This window comes from Protopterus annectens, chromosome 2.part1 (genome assembly GCF_019279795.1).
Source record: "Protopterus annectens isolate FY-2018-M chromosome 2.part1, PAN1.0, whole genome shotgun sequence".
NCBI lineage: Eukaryota > Metazoa > Chordata > Ceratodontiformes > Protopteridae > Protopterus > Protopterus annectens.
In genome coordinates, this window is record NC_056729.1 from 1,539,594,765 (window position 1) to 1,539,609,345 (window position 14,581).

Consider the following 14,581-nt stretch of genomic DNA (forward strand, 5'->3'; position numbering starts at 1 on the left):
CATCATATATCATAAATACAACAAACCAATAAAAACACATCCCTAATAAAACTAAATATCATTTATTTAGAGACTTCTGGCCTTCAGAGCCAGTTTAATAGAGGCTCTCTCATTAATGCCAGGAAACCAATCCGCCTGCATATTAATGATCCATAATAATTCCCGTTCAGTGAAATTTCTAAAATCACCACCTCGAATATTAGGACTCGCCATCTCAACTACCCAAAATACAAAAATGTGTTCTTGTCCACATTCAATATGGTGTTTAGCCAGGGCATTGTGCTAATCACATTTATTTATACTACACATGTTCTCTCATCCTCTCCAGCAAAGACCTGTTGGTCTTGCCTATATAAAAACAGTCGCAGGCTCTACACATAGCTAAACAAACTAGGTTCCTACTGCGACAATCAGTAGCAACTTCAAAATAAAACTTCCTGTTTGTGATTGTTAGTCTACAAAGGGATCTATAAATGTGCAGAATTTAAAACACAGCGCATCGAAGGTCTATTTATTACATCTCTCCTGGTATATGTGGAATTTTTATAACACAAGTGTCTCTTTACAGATTTATTTTTAAAACTAAATCTAGGCTGCTCGCCCAGAATAGAGCAAATGTCATGGTCAAGAAGTAAAATAGACCCAATTATTCTTGATGATTCTTATAATTCCATTTACATCACTAGTATAAAAAGAGACATGGGAAGTGTCTCTATCGTAGTAGAGTCAACAACCTTTTCATTAACTGAAGAAGCTGTGTGTGTAAAATAAGGTCTAACCCTCCCTCTCCTATTCTCTTTCATAAACGAACTGCATCATCTACTTCTTTTCTCCTGTAGCCTCTGTCAAGTAGTTCCTGCTTAAAAGTAATGTCCCTCTCATATAAAAATATCTTCATTGTTAAGCCTGGACAGCCATATACACTGTCTTTTAGCAACATTTTTAAAAACATGTCCAGCATGCATACTGTTGCATTGCAAGTGTATTCTTCCTGCAGTTTTTCCTATACAAAGTAGTGGTAAAATGACCTAGAGAATTACCTTAACATCTAGAAAATCCATTTCTTTTACTGAAACCTTTTATATATATATATATATATATATATATATATATATATATATATATAAATGACACAGTAGTATTCAAATGGCATATAAATTCAACCAATTGTGCATTTAGTTCCACCCCAAATCAAAAAAAGGTCTACAAATCTTCTGTAAAATATAATATAGGATGAGAAGCCAGTATCAAAAACTTACTTCTCCTCCCATAGGGCCATAACAGTATTGGCGTAGCTATTGGTAAAACTAGTGCCCATAGCTATGCCAATCTTCTGTAGAAATAAACGTTCACTATATATGAAAACAATTTCTAGAAAAATGCATATCAAAATCGATATAATCACTCTTAGATGTTGAACTCCTTCAACATGCTAATACCATTGTCATGTGGGATACATGTGAAAAGAGAGAACATCTAAACTTGCTAGGAAATACTTCCCCAAAATTCAAACCATTTGCCTCAAAGATCACCATCACCCAAGAACTGCTGAGTGTCTCTTAGCACTTGTTTTTGTAAATTAAGAACCGGCCTCAACTTTTTCTCTATAAAAAGAGAGAGAGACTGGTTCCGTAATAAAGCCTTTAACCAGACACTATAGGTCTGAAAGGAGTCTCTACACATTTGTGCCTCTTTGGTAGTCTTTGAAACATCAGGACTACAGGGTGCTCTACCATAAAATAGTCAAACTCCTTCTTAGATATTAACCCACTGTACAATCACTCAAACGTGAATTCACTCTAACATGTAATGAAGTGACACTCTCAAAATTAACTTCACTATACACACACATGTATCCCTCAATAACTCCATTATACTATCGTCATAAAACTCTGTCCATCACAATGATGGATCCACCTTTGTCAGCGGATTTTATAGTTATTTCTACATCACCCTGCAAGTCTAACAAAGCCAGTCGTTCACTACTATTTAAATTACAAAAGGTCTTTTTCATCTTCCCACCATTATATGCAGCCATTTCAATTTCAATTTTACATTTCTTTGAAAACATTTCTAATACAGGATGTAATAAGGGTTGAAAAACACTAGGTCTCTCAAACGTAAAATTCTCTGTTATATCACTAATACCCCCCATACAAAAAGTTTTAAACATGACATTTCTAACAAATTTCTTAAAGTCTACTATGGTTTCGCTCGGACAGGAACCCCGAGCTGGAATAAATGATAAACCATGTTCCAGCAAAGATAACTGCGCTAAATTGAATTCTTTGTTGGAAATGTTTTTAAATTACCGAGCCGTTTGGTCCATCCACATGGTTTTCAAAGTCTGTGCTCTGCCGTCTTCCATCAAACGCTGTCGCTTCCTCCCTTGGTTCTGGGAGCGTGAATAACGTGATTTCTCCCTCTGTCGAATCGGAAAAGGTAAAAGGGACTGGCTCTGTGGGACAAATCATATTTATAGACTTTGGTCGTACATCTGCCGGCTTGATGGAAGAAGCCGGGTTTAAAGGGGAACTGGTAGATGTACTGGGCACATAGTCTACGCCAGTATTCCCTTCAGCATTATTATTCACTGGTTTATTAGTAGAGAGAGTCCTAGGCACAACAGCATTTTTTTTTTCCGCATTCAAATTCCTCAGCCAGGTAAACATATTACCTCTAGATAAGTCTGTAGTGTCTCTCACTAATTGTTTCATTTTTTGAGCTCTCAGTCTCTGTCCATAGGAAGACACATTATCAATGACCCTGTCCATCCTGGTGAGGAACTCATCCTTGTGCAAATCAAGCGCAACTCGGCATATATTTTAATCAGAGTCTGTCAGTTCTGCCAACAGTCATATGTAATTAAAACTCAAGTCTAGGTTAATTTGCTGCCATTTACTCAACAGACCTGGATGGGTTGCTCCATATGTTGGCATGACTAGTACTCGTAGCCCACGAGGTATAACCTTATGGAACAAATATGCCTCCAAATGTAGACGTTGCCATTGAAGGGGTTTCAGCTTAAAAAGTTAATTCTCTAATGGTATTCAATACACGATCATCATCTTCAACCAACTGGTTACCACTACTTAATCCACTGCTGAAGCCTGTAGTATCATCAGTTTTCAAAAAAACTCAGGAACTGGTCTTCACGTCTCTTCCTGGCAGGAACATATCCAAGTTAAATTTCAGTTTCATTCCCTTCAGCCATGCTTCTGTAGGACCACAAATAGGAAATAAATAGCAGCAAACCAGTAGACCTCCAGAATAAATGGTGCCAATTAACCAAAGTACAATAAACAAATATAAACCAGCACCAAAACACGACTGTGACCATATAAACTCAGACTTAATGCAGTATAGCAAGGTAAGCGCTTTCACACAATAAATGTGCTTCTTCAAACAAAGTCATAAAATCAAATGCATTATATAATACATTCATCATGTCATACATACAACAAACAAATAAAAACACATAATAAAACAAATCTCATTTATTTAGAGAGACCTCTGGCTTTCAGAGCTGGTTTAATAGAGGCTCTCAATGCCAGGAAAACTGTCTGCCTACATACTAATGATGCATGATAATTCTCGTTCAGTGAAATTTCTAAAATCACCACCTCGAATATTAGGACTCGCCATCTCAATCACCCTAAATCCAAAAATGTGTGTTCTTGTCCTCATTCAACATGGTGTTTAGCCTCATTATACTGCATTAAATCTGAGTTTATATGGTCACAATTGTGTTTTGGTACTGGTTTACATTTGTTTATTGTTCTTTGGTTAATTGGCACCATTTATTCTGGAGGGTCTACTGATTTACTGCTAATAAAAAAAAATACTTGGAAACATTGCATCATAGTACTATGATTAATCCAGAAAAGAATAAATTAAGCTCTTATTCCATGAATCCTAGAAATCACAGAATAGCAAATAGAACTAAAAGGTTATTAAATTGAAACAAATAAAAAAAGTTTACATTCCTGGTACTGAGAAAAGAGCTACAGATTTAGGATGTATCCTGGATACTTTTAAAACACACTTCAACTTAATCTGCAAATCACCCAGCACTAAGAAGTACAAAGTACATTAAGAATAAACTAATATCAGATAATTTGTCACTGTGCCCAAACATAATAAACAAATAAGTTGAAATTAAATAAAGCACCTGGAATGGATAACATAATCCCTGAAATATATAAAGTATTGCCTAGAGAAGCATGGTCTGTTAAGAGTAATCACGTTAAAGAGAACAAAAATACCCACCTCTTCTTGGAAGTATACATTAATATCCCGTTTTAAAGGCAGAAAATGATCCAAAAGAATGTTCATCTTACAGACCAATATTGCTGTTAAATGTGGACGGCAAGATGTTTATGGCAATTCATGCAAATAGACTCAAGCATTTATTGCCTTTGATAATACATGAAGATCAGACTGGTTTTATTAAAGATGAAAACACAATAACATTAAAACAATGACTTTAGTAAGCGAAGATATTAACAATGCCTTTGATTCAGTACATTGGGATTATTTATTTTTGGCCTTGGAAGAATAATGTAGCACAACAATTCGTACATTTAGATTGTTATATGAAAATTCTACAGCATATATAAAGATTGTGGGTCCTGCACATCTAATTCCATTTCAGTTACAAATATATACTAAACAAGGCTGCCCTTTGTCTCAGTTGTTGTTGGCATTAGCTACAGAACCTTTTGCAAATTGCATTAGGATGACGGCAGACATCAAAAGCATAAAACTTAGTAATAGTTAACTTCAGTAGTTCAGTTGTTTGCGGATAACATTTTATTAACTTTAAAGTCTTTATAATCTCCATTTGATATTATTGAACTTTTTCAAAAGATTTCAAGGCTTCAATTTAATGAAAATAAAACTGATATTTTACTTATTAATGGCAATAAGAAATATGTAAATAAGAAATTCTCAAAATTTATTTCAGATGATAAATATTTCGGGGTTACAATAACATATTATGATATGCAGCATTTCCAATAAAGCAGGGTCAAATATGCAAGGCAGAGATCACCTCTGAGCAATATGTATGAAACAGAAAAAAAAGTGACAGTGATTTCAGATGGTCCTCACAGGACAGAAGCTGAAGACCTAGAATTTTCCTTGCGAGGAAAACTTTGTGGTCTCTCCTGGCTTTATTCAACATTCCTACTCCAAAATGTGTTCCTAGATTAAAACACTCTTTACTACGGACATTATTAGCAAATGCTCGTAACGTAATGACAGTGAATTGGAAAAGTAAGGCTTCTCCTTCATTTAAGATTTCAAGACACATTTCACAAATGGAAAAAAGCTACCATAAAAATCTAGATCCCTCAGAACCACAAGGGCGGGAGACTTAAACCTTGACACGGTTATAAATAGAACGTGCTGGAGGGACAGATTCATCACCCAGAGACTCCCTATGCTGTGGAACAAAATCCCGGTACATGTGAGGCAGAGCACCTCTCTGGCCTTGTTCAAGAGGAATCTTGACCAATGGATGGGAGATTGCAGATATACCCCAGGGATTACTTCAGTGTCACTGCTTGACAGAGGCACAGCAAAATGATAGGCATAGTTTTTATTCAAACTAAAGGGGTGGTGAAAGCCACATAACTATGGGCTAGGCTTATAAATGCCCTTGGGCAGATAGCCTAGTATGAACCTATGAACCTATAAAGAGGAGAACTAGTAGAATTACCACGTATTACAACCTGTGGACAAAAAGTTAGAGATACTGGGAAAGAATTGACAGAGATCATACTTTGACTCGGACACATTTGTAAATATAGTTTTATTTGTAAATATAGTTTGTTTTATTTATTTTGATGTTGTTTTACTTGGTTGCTATATTATAAAATTATTGCTATATTAATATATGATTTGTAATACGTTTAAAAATCAAAAGTATTTGAATAAAAAAACAAAATATTACTTCAACAATATAACTAAAATACTGGGCTATCTCCCAAACAGTAGTATACTGCCTGTGTCCCTAAAGTGTTGTATGTTAGTGTACAAACTACATCCAGAGATGACCAACACATGTTTTTATCCCATTTAATGCCATTAATTTTATCAGGGAAGTCCTAAGTATTTCCAATATAAGAAGGGACCTTCATAACAAAAGGCATCAAATATTTTTTTGTGCTGACACTATAGGGGACAACTTAAATTGCTTATACATTTTTGCAAGACAAATAATAAAAAACAAAAAAAAACGTCATCTGTGAATTAGAGACATTAAATTTTCTTTCAACATCCTGTTTAGAAAAAAAGCCTAAACGAACACCTTTATTCAACATATATTGCTTCAAAGCTTTGTAATAATCATTCATATCACTTATTTTATACACTAAATCATCATTTAGGTGTTCACAGCAAATTTTAGCATTGTATATGATGTAAAAAAAAAATCACAATTTTATTCTCCATATCAGCAGGTTTTACAATCAGCTTATGGTCTTCATACAAAATTTTAAAAGCCATCCATGGTTTCTTGGTTAGATTGCAATTCACCAAATGTTTAGTTTTTACAAAATTATCAAACAAATTATCAACTGAATGGCTTAAAGCTGCAATGAAACTTGTACACCCTCGTTAACAAATGGTGGCATAAACATACTATTACATTTAACCTTATTTGTATTTAAGTCACAATAAGCACTGCATGGCATTTAATTTATTTCATCTTCATCGGAAATGCATGAAAAAAAAAAAAAAAAAAAGCATCAGTGCTAGTATCTGAATAAGTTTTTTAGTCACACAGTTTATTAAAAAAAAATGTAAAATATGTAAACTTCCTAGCAAGGTGAAATATATCACATGTAAAAACAAAGACACGGCAAAACAGTAGGTGTAAACTTTAAACCCAAATTCAACACGGATTGTCAAATTGTGAGGTGTCAGAAGCAGCCTTAGGTTTCCAAGTAAATTGTTTTAAACCTATGTAACCTTTACAAACAGTGTGATTTTTTAAGTTTACCATCAGACTTACAGGAATGCTTTGCCATTGTTACAGTCCCGTAAACCACTTAATTCCGTAAATCACTTATTCTTTTTCTATCTATTAAATTTGTCTCATAGGATTTCATTCATTTCTGCCAAAAAAATTGTCCAAATATGTTGAATTTATTTGTCCGTTCAATTCCGAACACAATAATGAAACTTCTTCCTTCAAAAAAATTGTCCAAATATGTTGAATTTATTTGTCCGTTCAATTCCGAACACAATAATGAAACTTCTTCCTTCAATATCTTGTTTTATCAGTTCTTGTTCTACCAAGACTTTGACCCATTCTATGTGCTGCTGCAATCCACCATGCTCTAAAACCCTAATCTTCCTCACTATTTGGGTCAAATAGAGTACTCGGGCTTCTGAATGCTCTTAAGCCCCTTAGTGCAATGTCTAGAGGTGAATAAATTGCATACAAGTAGTCTGTGGCATTCTGTTTTCAGATGCAGCTCCTCTGCACCAAGCACAATTTCCCTCAACAGCCCACAGGAAGTGTGCTCCAGACCTGAGGCAAGACCCTCTCTCTCCAGGCCCACACAAAACTCCGCACTGACCCACTTTGGAGCACTGTGTCCCTGTTCCCAGTAGTTGACACACACTTGGATTATTTTTGAGTTTTATACACACTTGGGAAAAACTGGCACAGATTTATTAGCGGTGTCCCTTTCTGCCCAGGCTCTGAGGCAATCATGCTGCCAACAGCCAACTACCCCAAGGCTCTTACAAATGGTACCCACTGTGCAAAATTAATACTAATAAAAATGTTAGGGTGGGACCAAAGCAGGAAGGCTTTCAGGACCTGCCACAGTGTCACAAAAACAAGCATAAGATGTTAAAAGTATTCTCTAAAGGACCAGCCACAATGAAAGATATTAAAATATTTTATGATAAATAATAAACCAGAAAACAAAAGAATACTGAATACAATAAACAGAATTCCAACTAAAGAGATAACACAGTTGGATAGTTTCTCACAGATGCAAGGCAAGCTGATGTGTGCCGAGTGCCTTACCATAGCAAAAGCCTGATGAGGTCTCCCTCTGTTTGTGTGGACGTGTGATACATATATTCTGTTAGAAATCTTTCCTGTCAGCCGCCAAAGTGCTGCTGCAAAGGTTCCAGATGCTAGTTAGAGGATGACATCACCTCTGGTCACCTGACTCTGGTACAATACACACACAGCTTTGATACGATCTGTGGCAGCATCTGAAAGCTATAACACAATTTCAAACTTCCCACCCTTCTAGGGTTCTCTGATAAACATACACATTTGATCAGTTACAACAATACAACCTAATACACATGCATACATTGCTTCTGCCCATCATGACCTACTGTTGAGGCATTTTTAACCCAAGTAACTTTACCAATATATTTTTAAAGCAAAAATCTGTACAAATAAGAGTGCGACAAGCAAATTCTACACAAAACTCCAAGCTAGCTATGCTAGCATATGTACACATGCACTGCCCTAGTCTCCCTGGCACAGATGGCACAACCTCATAACATCAAAATGTGGAACAAAGAACCTACATATATAATTTGAACAAAAATGAGCAATGCTTGCAATACAAAAGACACCTACAACGTATAACAGCATACTTTATAGAGATTTAGTTATTTATGTAGCTACAGAGACAAATACATGTCTTGACAAGATTTAGGTATATTTAGTGGTAATAATCAAATAAGAACGGTGTTATATGCTTGTAAAATAGTTTGTAATAATTACACTAATAAATATTTGTTGACTTTAGCCTGCAACAATGTATAAGCAGCACACAGCAAGTAAAAGCTTAGCCTTCTTTTAACGGCTGATCAGTTCAATGTAATGTGAGGGTGACATGCGAAGGAACAATACAAATAAAAGACAAATTACACTACATTCAGCAAAGGAAAAAAGGAACCAAGGTTTAGAAGACTAAATAGTATACCACACAGGTCTGTTTATATGTCCCCCTAACTGTAATACTAAGCAGCAGTAACTAAAACAAAAGTACTCTCAGAGGGATAAACAAAGAAAACGGTAGGGGTCGGACAGGGAAATCACCACAGAGTTGAGTGGAAAAAATATAATAAAAGTGAAGAAATGTAGGAATTAAACTATTTCCTGAGTATAGCAAAAATTAGCTTCTCAAATCAAAGGGCAATAAATTGTTACTGAACATAGAAACAGAACTACAAAAATACCCAATTAACAATGGGAAAAGGTGTACTGTTTAGACGGGCTATTATAATGGGACAGTTTTACACTAACTGGATCTCAAGCAGACTAGTTTTTTTAAAAAAGAAATTTAACCATGAATGTAAGATGGCTTCTAGGTTAGCAGACAAGCAGAAAAACTTGTAAATGGATTGAAAGGCTTAAAAAAAAAATACAGAAGTTGAGTTCAGAATTCAGACATAAGCAATGCAGTTCTACAATTACACTTTCATGCTTCGAGTAAATTGGTAGGAGATCAACATTTGACTGTAAGGGAAACGAGAGAGGAGTCCATTACTTTATGAAATTAGAAAGAGCAAAAAATTTGTTTAAATAATAAATGAGAGAAATAACATCTGCATAAAAGGTATTGTAGAAATAATAGGTTATATAAAAGAATTTTTGACAGGAAGAAGATGTGAAAGGCAGAAAGTTATTTATAGGAGAAAATTTGACAGGAGAGAGAAAATAAATTTATATTACATATACATATATACAAAAAAATGTGTGTGCATATATGTATGTGTGTGTGTGTGTGTGTGTGTGTATTATACACACACACACATATAAAATGAATTCAATGAATTACTAACCGTAGTGAGGGAAAGTATATGAAAACACACTATACAGGTATGTAGCTATAACAAATTATATGCAAGTATTAAGCTGGTGAGTTTACAGCAAACAAAACAAGAGCTTTGTTACTGGGCATGTCCATCTAGGATTACAATGAAAAACTTGTTACAGTCGAGGTATCCCATGGGGCCCTGTCCTATGCCCATACTTGGTCAGACGGTATCTTTCAGATTTATCTTTTTTATCTGATGTCTTCTACAGTCTGTATGCTGACAACTTGAAAATGGGTCAACTGATTAAATATGTACAGAAGTCACGTCTGCAAAAGAACTTGACTAAACTGACCATTTGGTCTCAAGAGAATAATGTACTTGTAAACGCAAGAAAAACTAATTATATGAAATTTGAGAGAGAGAGAGACTAAAATGTGAATATTTAATACAGCACATAGTGATTGGAATGGTAGATTCATTTAAGGACGTGGGTATATGGGTAGTACCAGTTTTGAGTTTTTCTAATCATCAACCAACTGGTTAATGATGGTTAGGGAACAATAGCTTATATAATAAGACTTAAAAGTCTAGGAAATCAGAAATGATGAAAGCATTGTTTGTTAGTTACCTTGAGTACTGAACAGCAATATGGAAATCTTATGAGTAAACTGGAAAAACTACAGTGGAAATACACACCAAAGGCATCCACTGATGTGAAAATACAAGTTAAGAAAAACTAAAACACCTACAATTGTACAGTATCTCACACATATTAGAACTTATACAGGTACATTGTGCATTTACAGACAACTTCTTCTGAGAATGTTTGGGGTTATCAAAAAATAGCAGAGAATCAGAAAACTATGTAATAGATTCTGTAGGCATGATAAGTGTACTAACTGGTTCTCTGAGATAGTGCAACTAACAAATTACATTAAAGCAGGCACTAGTTTGGATATTTTAAGAAAAAACTGGCCACTTCTTATGGGAATAACTGTTATGGTATATGGGCAGGCTAGAAGGGCACAATTGTCCATGCCCAACATATCCATCCGTATGTATGTAACTTACGGACATTGTCAGATGAAAACAGGGATCAGAGAAAAGTCTCTGCAAAGTGCCAAAAGACAACATTTGGGTTTTACCAGGAGTTTAGAAAGAGTCTGAGTAGAACTTGTGGCAAAGTTGACCAAGCTGATTTTATAAGTCAATGCTGATGTTAATGGTGTTCAACTTTTTCTAGGAGCAACAACATACCTACATAACCAAACAGGCATCTTTCTTGCTGTATCCTTAATGCACTATTTTGTGAAGTAATAGTAACAACCTCTAAAAAGACATAAAATGTACACGCTGTCCTGTATACACCATCTATGAGATGCTATCAAAAACACAGGCGAAATACTGCAAGGTAAAACTCTTTTATGCAGCAAGCTTAAATGAAGTGCATCAGGCTCCATTTACTAATAATTTGAATAAACAGATGCCTCTGGAGCTGTTCTCTCCGGGCCTCCATTGAAAACAGGATCTTGCCCAGTTAGACTACCCCAGTAAATAAATGTTAAAATGAATTAATTACTACTGCAGGCCCTTTTCAACTGTAAGGGGAAAGGTAAACAAAATAAATGCAGACAAATGACTATAGCCAATCAAGATGCAGGACTTTGGGAATAGGAAGGGAACTGAGGTGCCCACAGAAAATCCAACCCAAGGTAGAGACATGCTAACTCCACTCAACCAGTACACACAGATCAGGATTAAACCCCAAATCTTGGAGCCAGACAGACATCTTGCCAGTGGACTGGTCAGCAGCAATTCATCTTACACAAGAAAATGAACTATAGAACTTTCTTATTTCAGATTCCGCATGTATTCAAAACATTAAGCATGGAGAAGTAGAACTGGAAGAAAGACCAAAAATCGTTGTAGTTACACAACAAATAAAGTGGCAAACTTTCTGTCTACAGCCATGCCTGCAAAGTACTATCTGACAGATGGAAAATGCTAAAAGTATGAAGTGAGCCTACTAAATGAAATCTGTGCCACACAGCAAATCTGTGATTCGAAAAGTCACGAGCTAGCAAACTGTAACATTTTTTTCCAGAATGAAACCCGTTAAAAACAATGGAAAAGGTATACAATACAGAAGTACCCCAATCAGCCATATTTCTCAACAGAAAGAAAGTACTCATTGTCAATATCATAAAACATAACTCAATCAGTGACTTACTTAACTATGAATCACCAATTAACGCCATCGTTCAAATAAAATAACTTAAAACTCATTATCTTCGTACTGTAATTTTGAGGAATGGACTTACCAAACCCTATAACCTGCTACTGCCTGCTCAAGGTAGGACAAATTCTACAAAAAGCGTTTAAATCTTTTCTCAGTATAAAATGGCGTTATCTGTGTTGATAAAATATTTTCGCTTTCTATAAACAATTTGATAATTTTTTTATCCCCAAAAAATTCGACATGCACACTAATACCAAACGATGATGGGAAATGTAGACTTTACCCAACACACCTTACATCTCACAGTCTTACAGCCGGAAATAAAAAGGACTATTACTCCCAATATGCAACACTAACTTAACAACTCACTTCCGCCAAGCAGGAGCCCTGTGACACAATATAAACTCAACCCCTTTCGTATAATAAAATGAAAAACATCACATATTTTCCGTATAGATAACCTTATTACCAAAACTACATAACTAGAAAACAAGTTAACAAAGACGGAATTAATGAAAACCTATATATCATACAAATTAAACTGCATTCTTTCTTACCACCCAACGATGCTGCACCCCCGGTCTTTTTGACACACAGCTTGGAATGTGCACACGTCACTCCCAAAGCCTGGAGAAAGAACACAGAGACTCGAAGCAGACAAAATCAGTAGACTTCTGCTTATTCGATAACAGTGAGAGTAAATACTAAGAGGTTTTTCTGAAATCAAAGTGAATTAATTGTTCTTGGCCTGCATTTCCTGAAACTGTTTGGTTTGTTTTTATGTTACTATGAAACTGCTTTCTTGGGTTAATCTGGTCAAAGTTGCATAACTGACACAGTAACTACTCAGTACAGTTCAGATTCAGCCAGGGGGGATGCAACCTCATGAAATATACATAATAACGTACAAGTTACATGCACGCACTAAGATAGTAAACAGCATAAGATATAGCACAGTCACTACTGGAGCAATAAATACTACTAAAAAATGTCTCAAATAGGGTATATACAGCATCATTAATTTGTATTATGAGTATTAATGCGAAAAAGACAAGATCTCAAAGCAGATATTTTAACCCCCCAAAAAATTGCTGCTATAGGCAAAATAATTCTATTTAGAGCTGTATACCTGGAAGGCTGGAGAAAGAGGAAAAATTGCAATGTTTTGGGGGTAGGGATAGGTCTCACTATTCAAGAATCCATGGCAAAGCCAAAAATAATGGATGGCCAGTGTTCAGGAATCCTTGACAAATCCATAAATAAGTGGTCAAAGGTCTAAAACCCCGGTTAATTTTTAAATGGTATAAAATTTTACAGTTAACAGAACAAAAGGTTTTGCATCAACATGTATTTTCTGAAATATACCAAGTATGAAACTCTAATTTTGGTATTACTGACAATGTAACCACATTGTCAGAAAATATAAAAAAATGAACAGGTGAAAGGGCAAAAATACTTGATAAAATCAGGGACATTCTGCGGCATCACAGACAGAGCTGGATCATACTGTGTTATCAAGGACAGCCAGAGCTGCATCATCTACAAGGAATATGTTTATGCCGTATGTGAAATCACTGCATGTATTAGGTAAGTTACTACTGCTCTATGGTCTAAATAATGCCACTGTCTTACATAGGCTAGAAACCTATATGGTGTAACTTTTTGTCTGCCTATGTTAAAATACTGAAGTTACTTTGAATGTTACTCTTTTAAATATGGTTATGTTCATAGGTAGGTACTAGGCTATCTGCCCAAGGGCATTTATAAGCCTAGCCAGAATGTGTCAGCTTTCGACACCCCATTGATTAATTAACTGAGCCTCTGTCAAGAAGAGCCAATGAAGTGATCCCAGGGGTTACTGCTATATATGGTTATTTGTAAATTTCTTTTTGGAGCTTTTCTCCACCCAGGCTTCTGCTGAAAATGGGTCCTTGGCCCAGATGGACCTTCCCAGTAAACAAATGTAAAATAAAATAAATAGTATATAAATAATTGGAGCTCTAGGCACAGTGATGCACCAGACCACCCCAACCATACCAGTACCTCTTTACGTGACCATCTTCTCCACAACTGCAATATAATAGTGCTCATATTTCTCAGCATACATACTCTGTTGTTTACATTTACATTACTCACAGAAATGTGGATTTAATTTAAAAGTATCTCATATTTTACAGCAAAACACTGATGTTTATTTGCTAAACAAAACAAAAACCTTTATATTGAAACTGGACTGAAAATGAGCAAAAGAAAACTGCTGCACCCTTGATGCTCACATTTATTTAAAGTGGGCCTGACAATCCATTAAACTAAAACAGACTTGGTTAATTTGCCATTTAATTTCCTGCATCTGTGCATGAAGCAACCAGAGGTGTCAGGCAGTTACAAATTTTGAGGGAGTAGAAAGACCCCAGATCTGTAAGGGGTTTTGGGACATGCCTTACCAGAAAAGTTCTAAAAATCTAGAAGTGAAATTGTGCATTGTAGTCATTTTTAGCATGACAGAACCATCTTGTTAAAAAAGTCAAATTTTGG

At 35.4% G+C, this 14,581-nt stretch overlaps 1 protein-coding gene across 3 annotated transcripts in view; it reads right to left on the minus strand.

The window, feature by feature from the left end:
- Positions 1-12,690, minus strand: part of RER1 (retention in endoplasmic reticulum sorting receptor 1) — a 560,749-nt gene extending 548,059 nt beyond the window's left edge. Inside the window, exon 1 of one of the 3 annotated variants that reach the window (XM_044062997.1) lies at positions 12,604-12,690. Coding sequence is in view for 1 of the 3 variants with exons in the window: in XM_044062996.1 (XP_043918931.1) it covers positions 8,048-8,100 (53 nt within the window). In the remaining 2 variants the exon portion in view is untranslated. Of the gene's footprint in view, positions 1-8,047; positions 8,116-12,128; positions 12,300-12,603 lie in introns of those variants that run through there. The other 2 variants (XM_044062998.1, XM_044062996.1) reach the window with 2 other exon arrangements.
- Between the last annotated feature and the right edge of the window lie 1,891 nt (positions 12,691-14,581).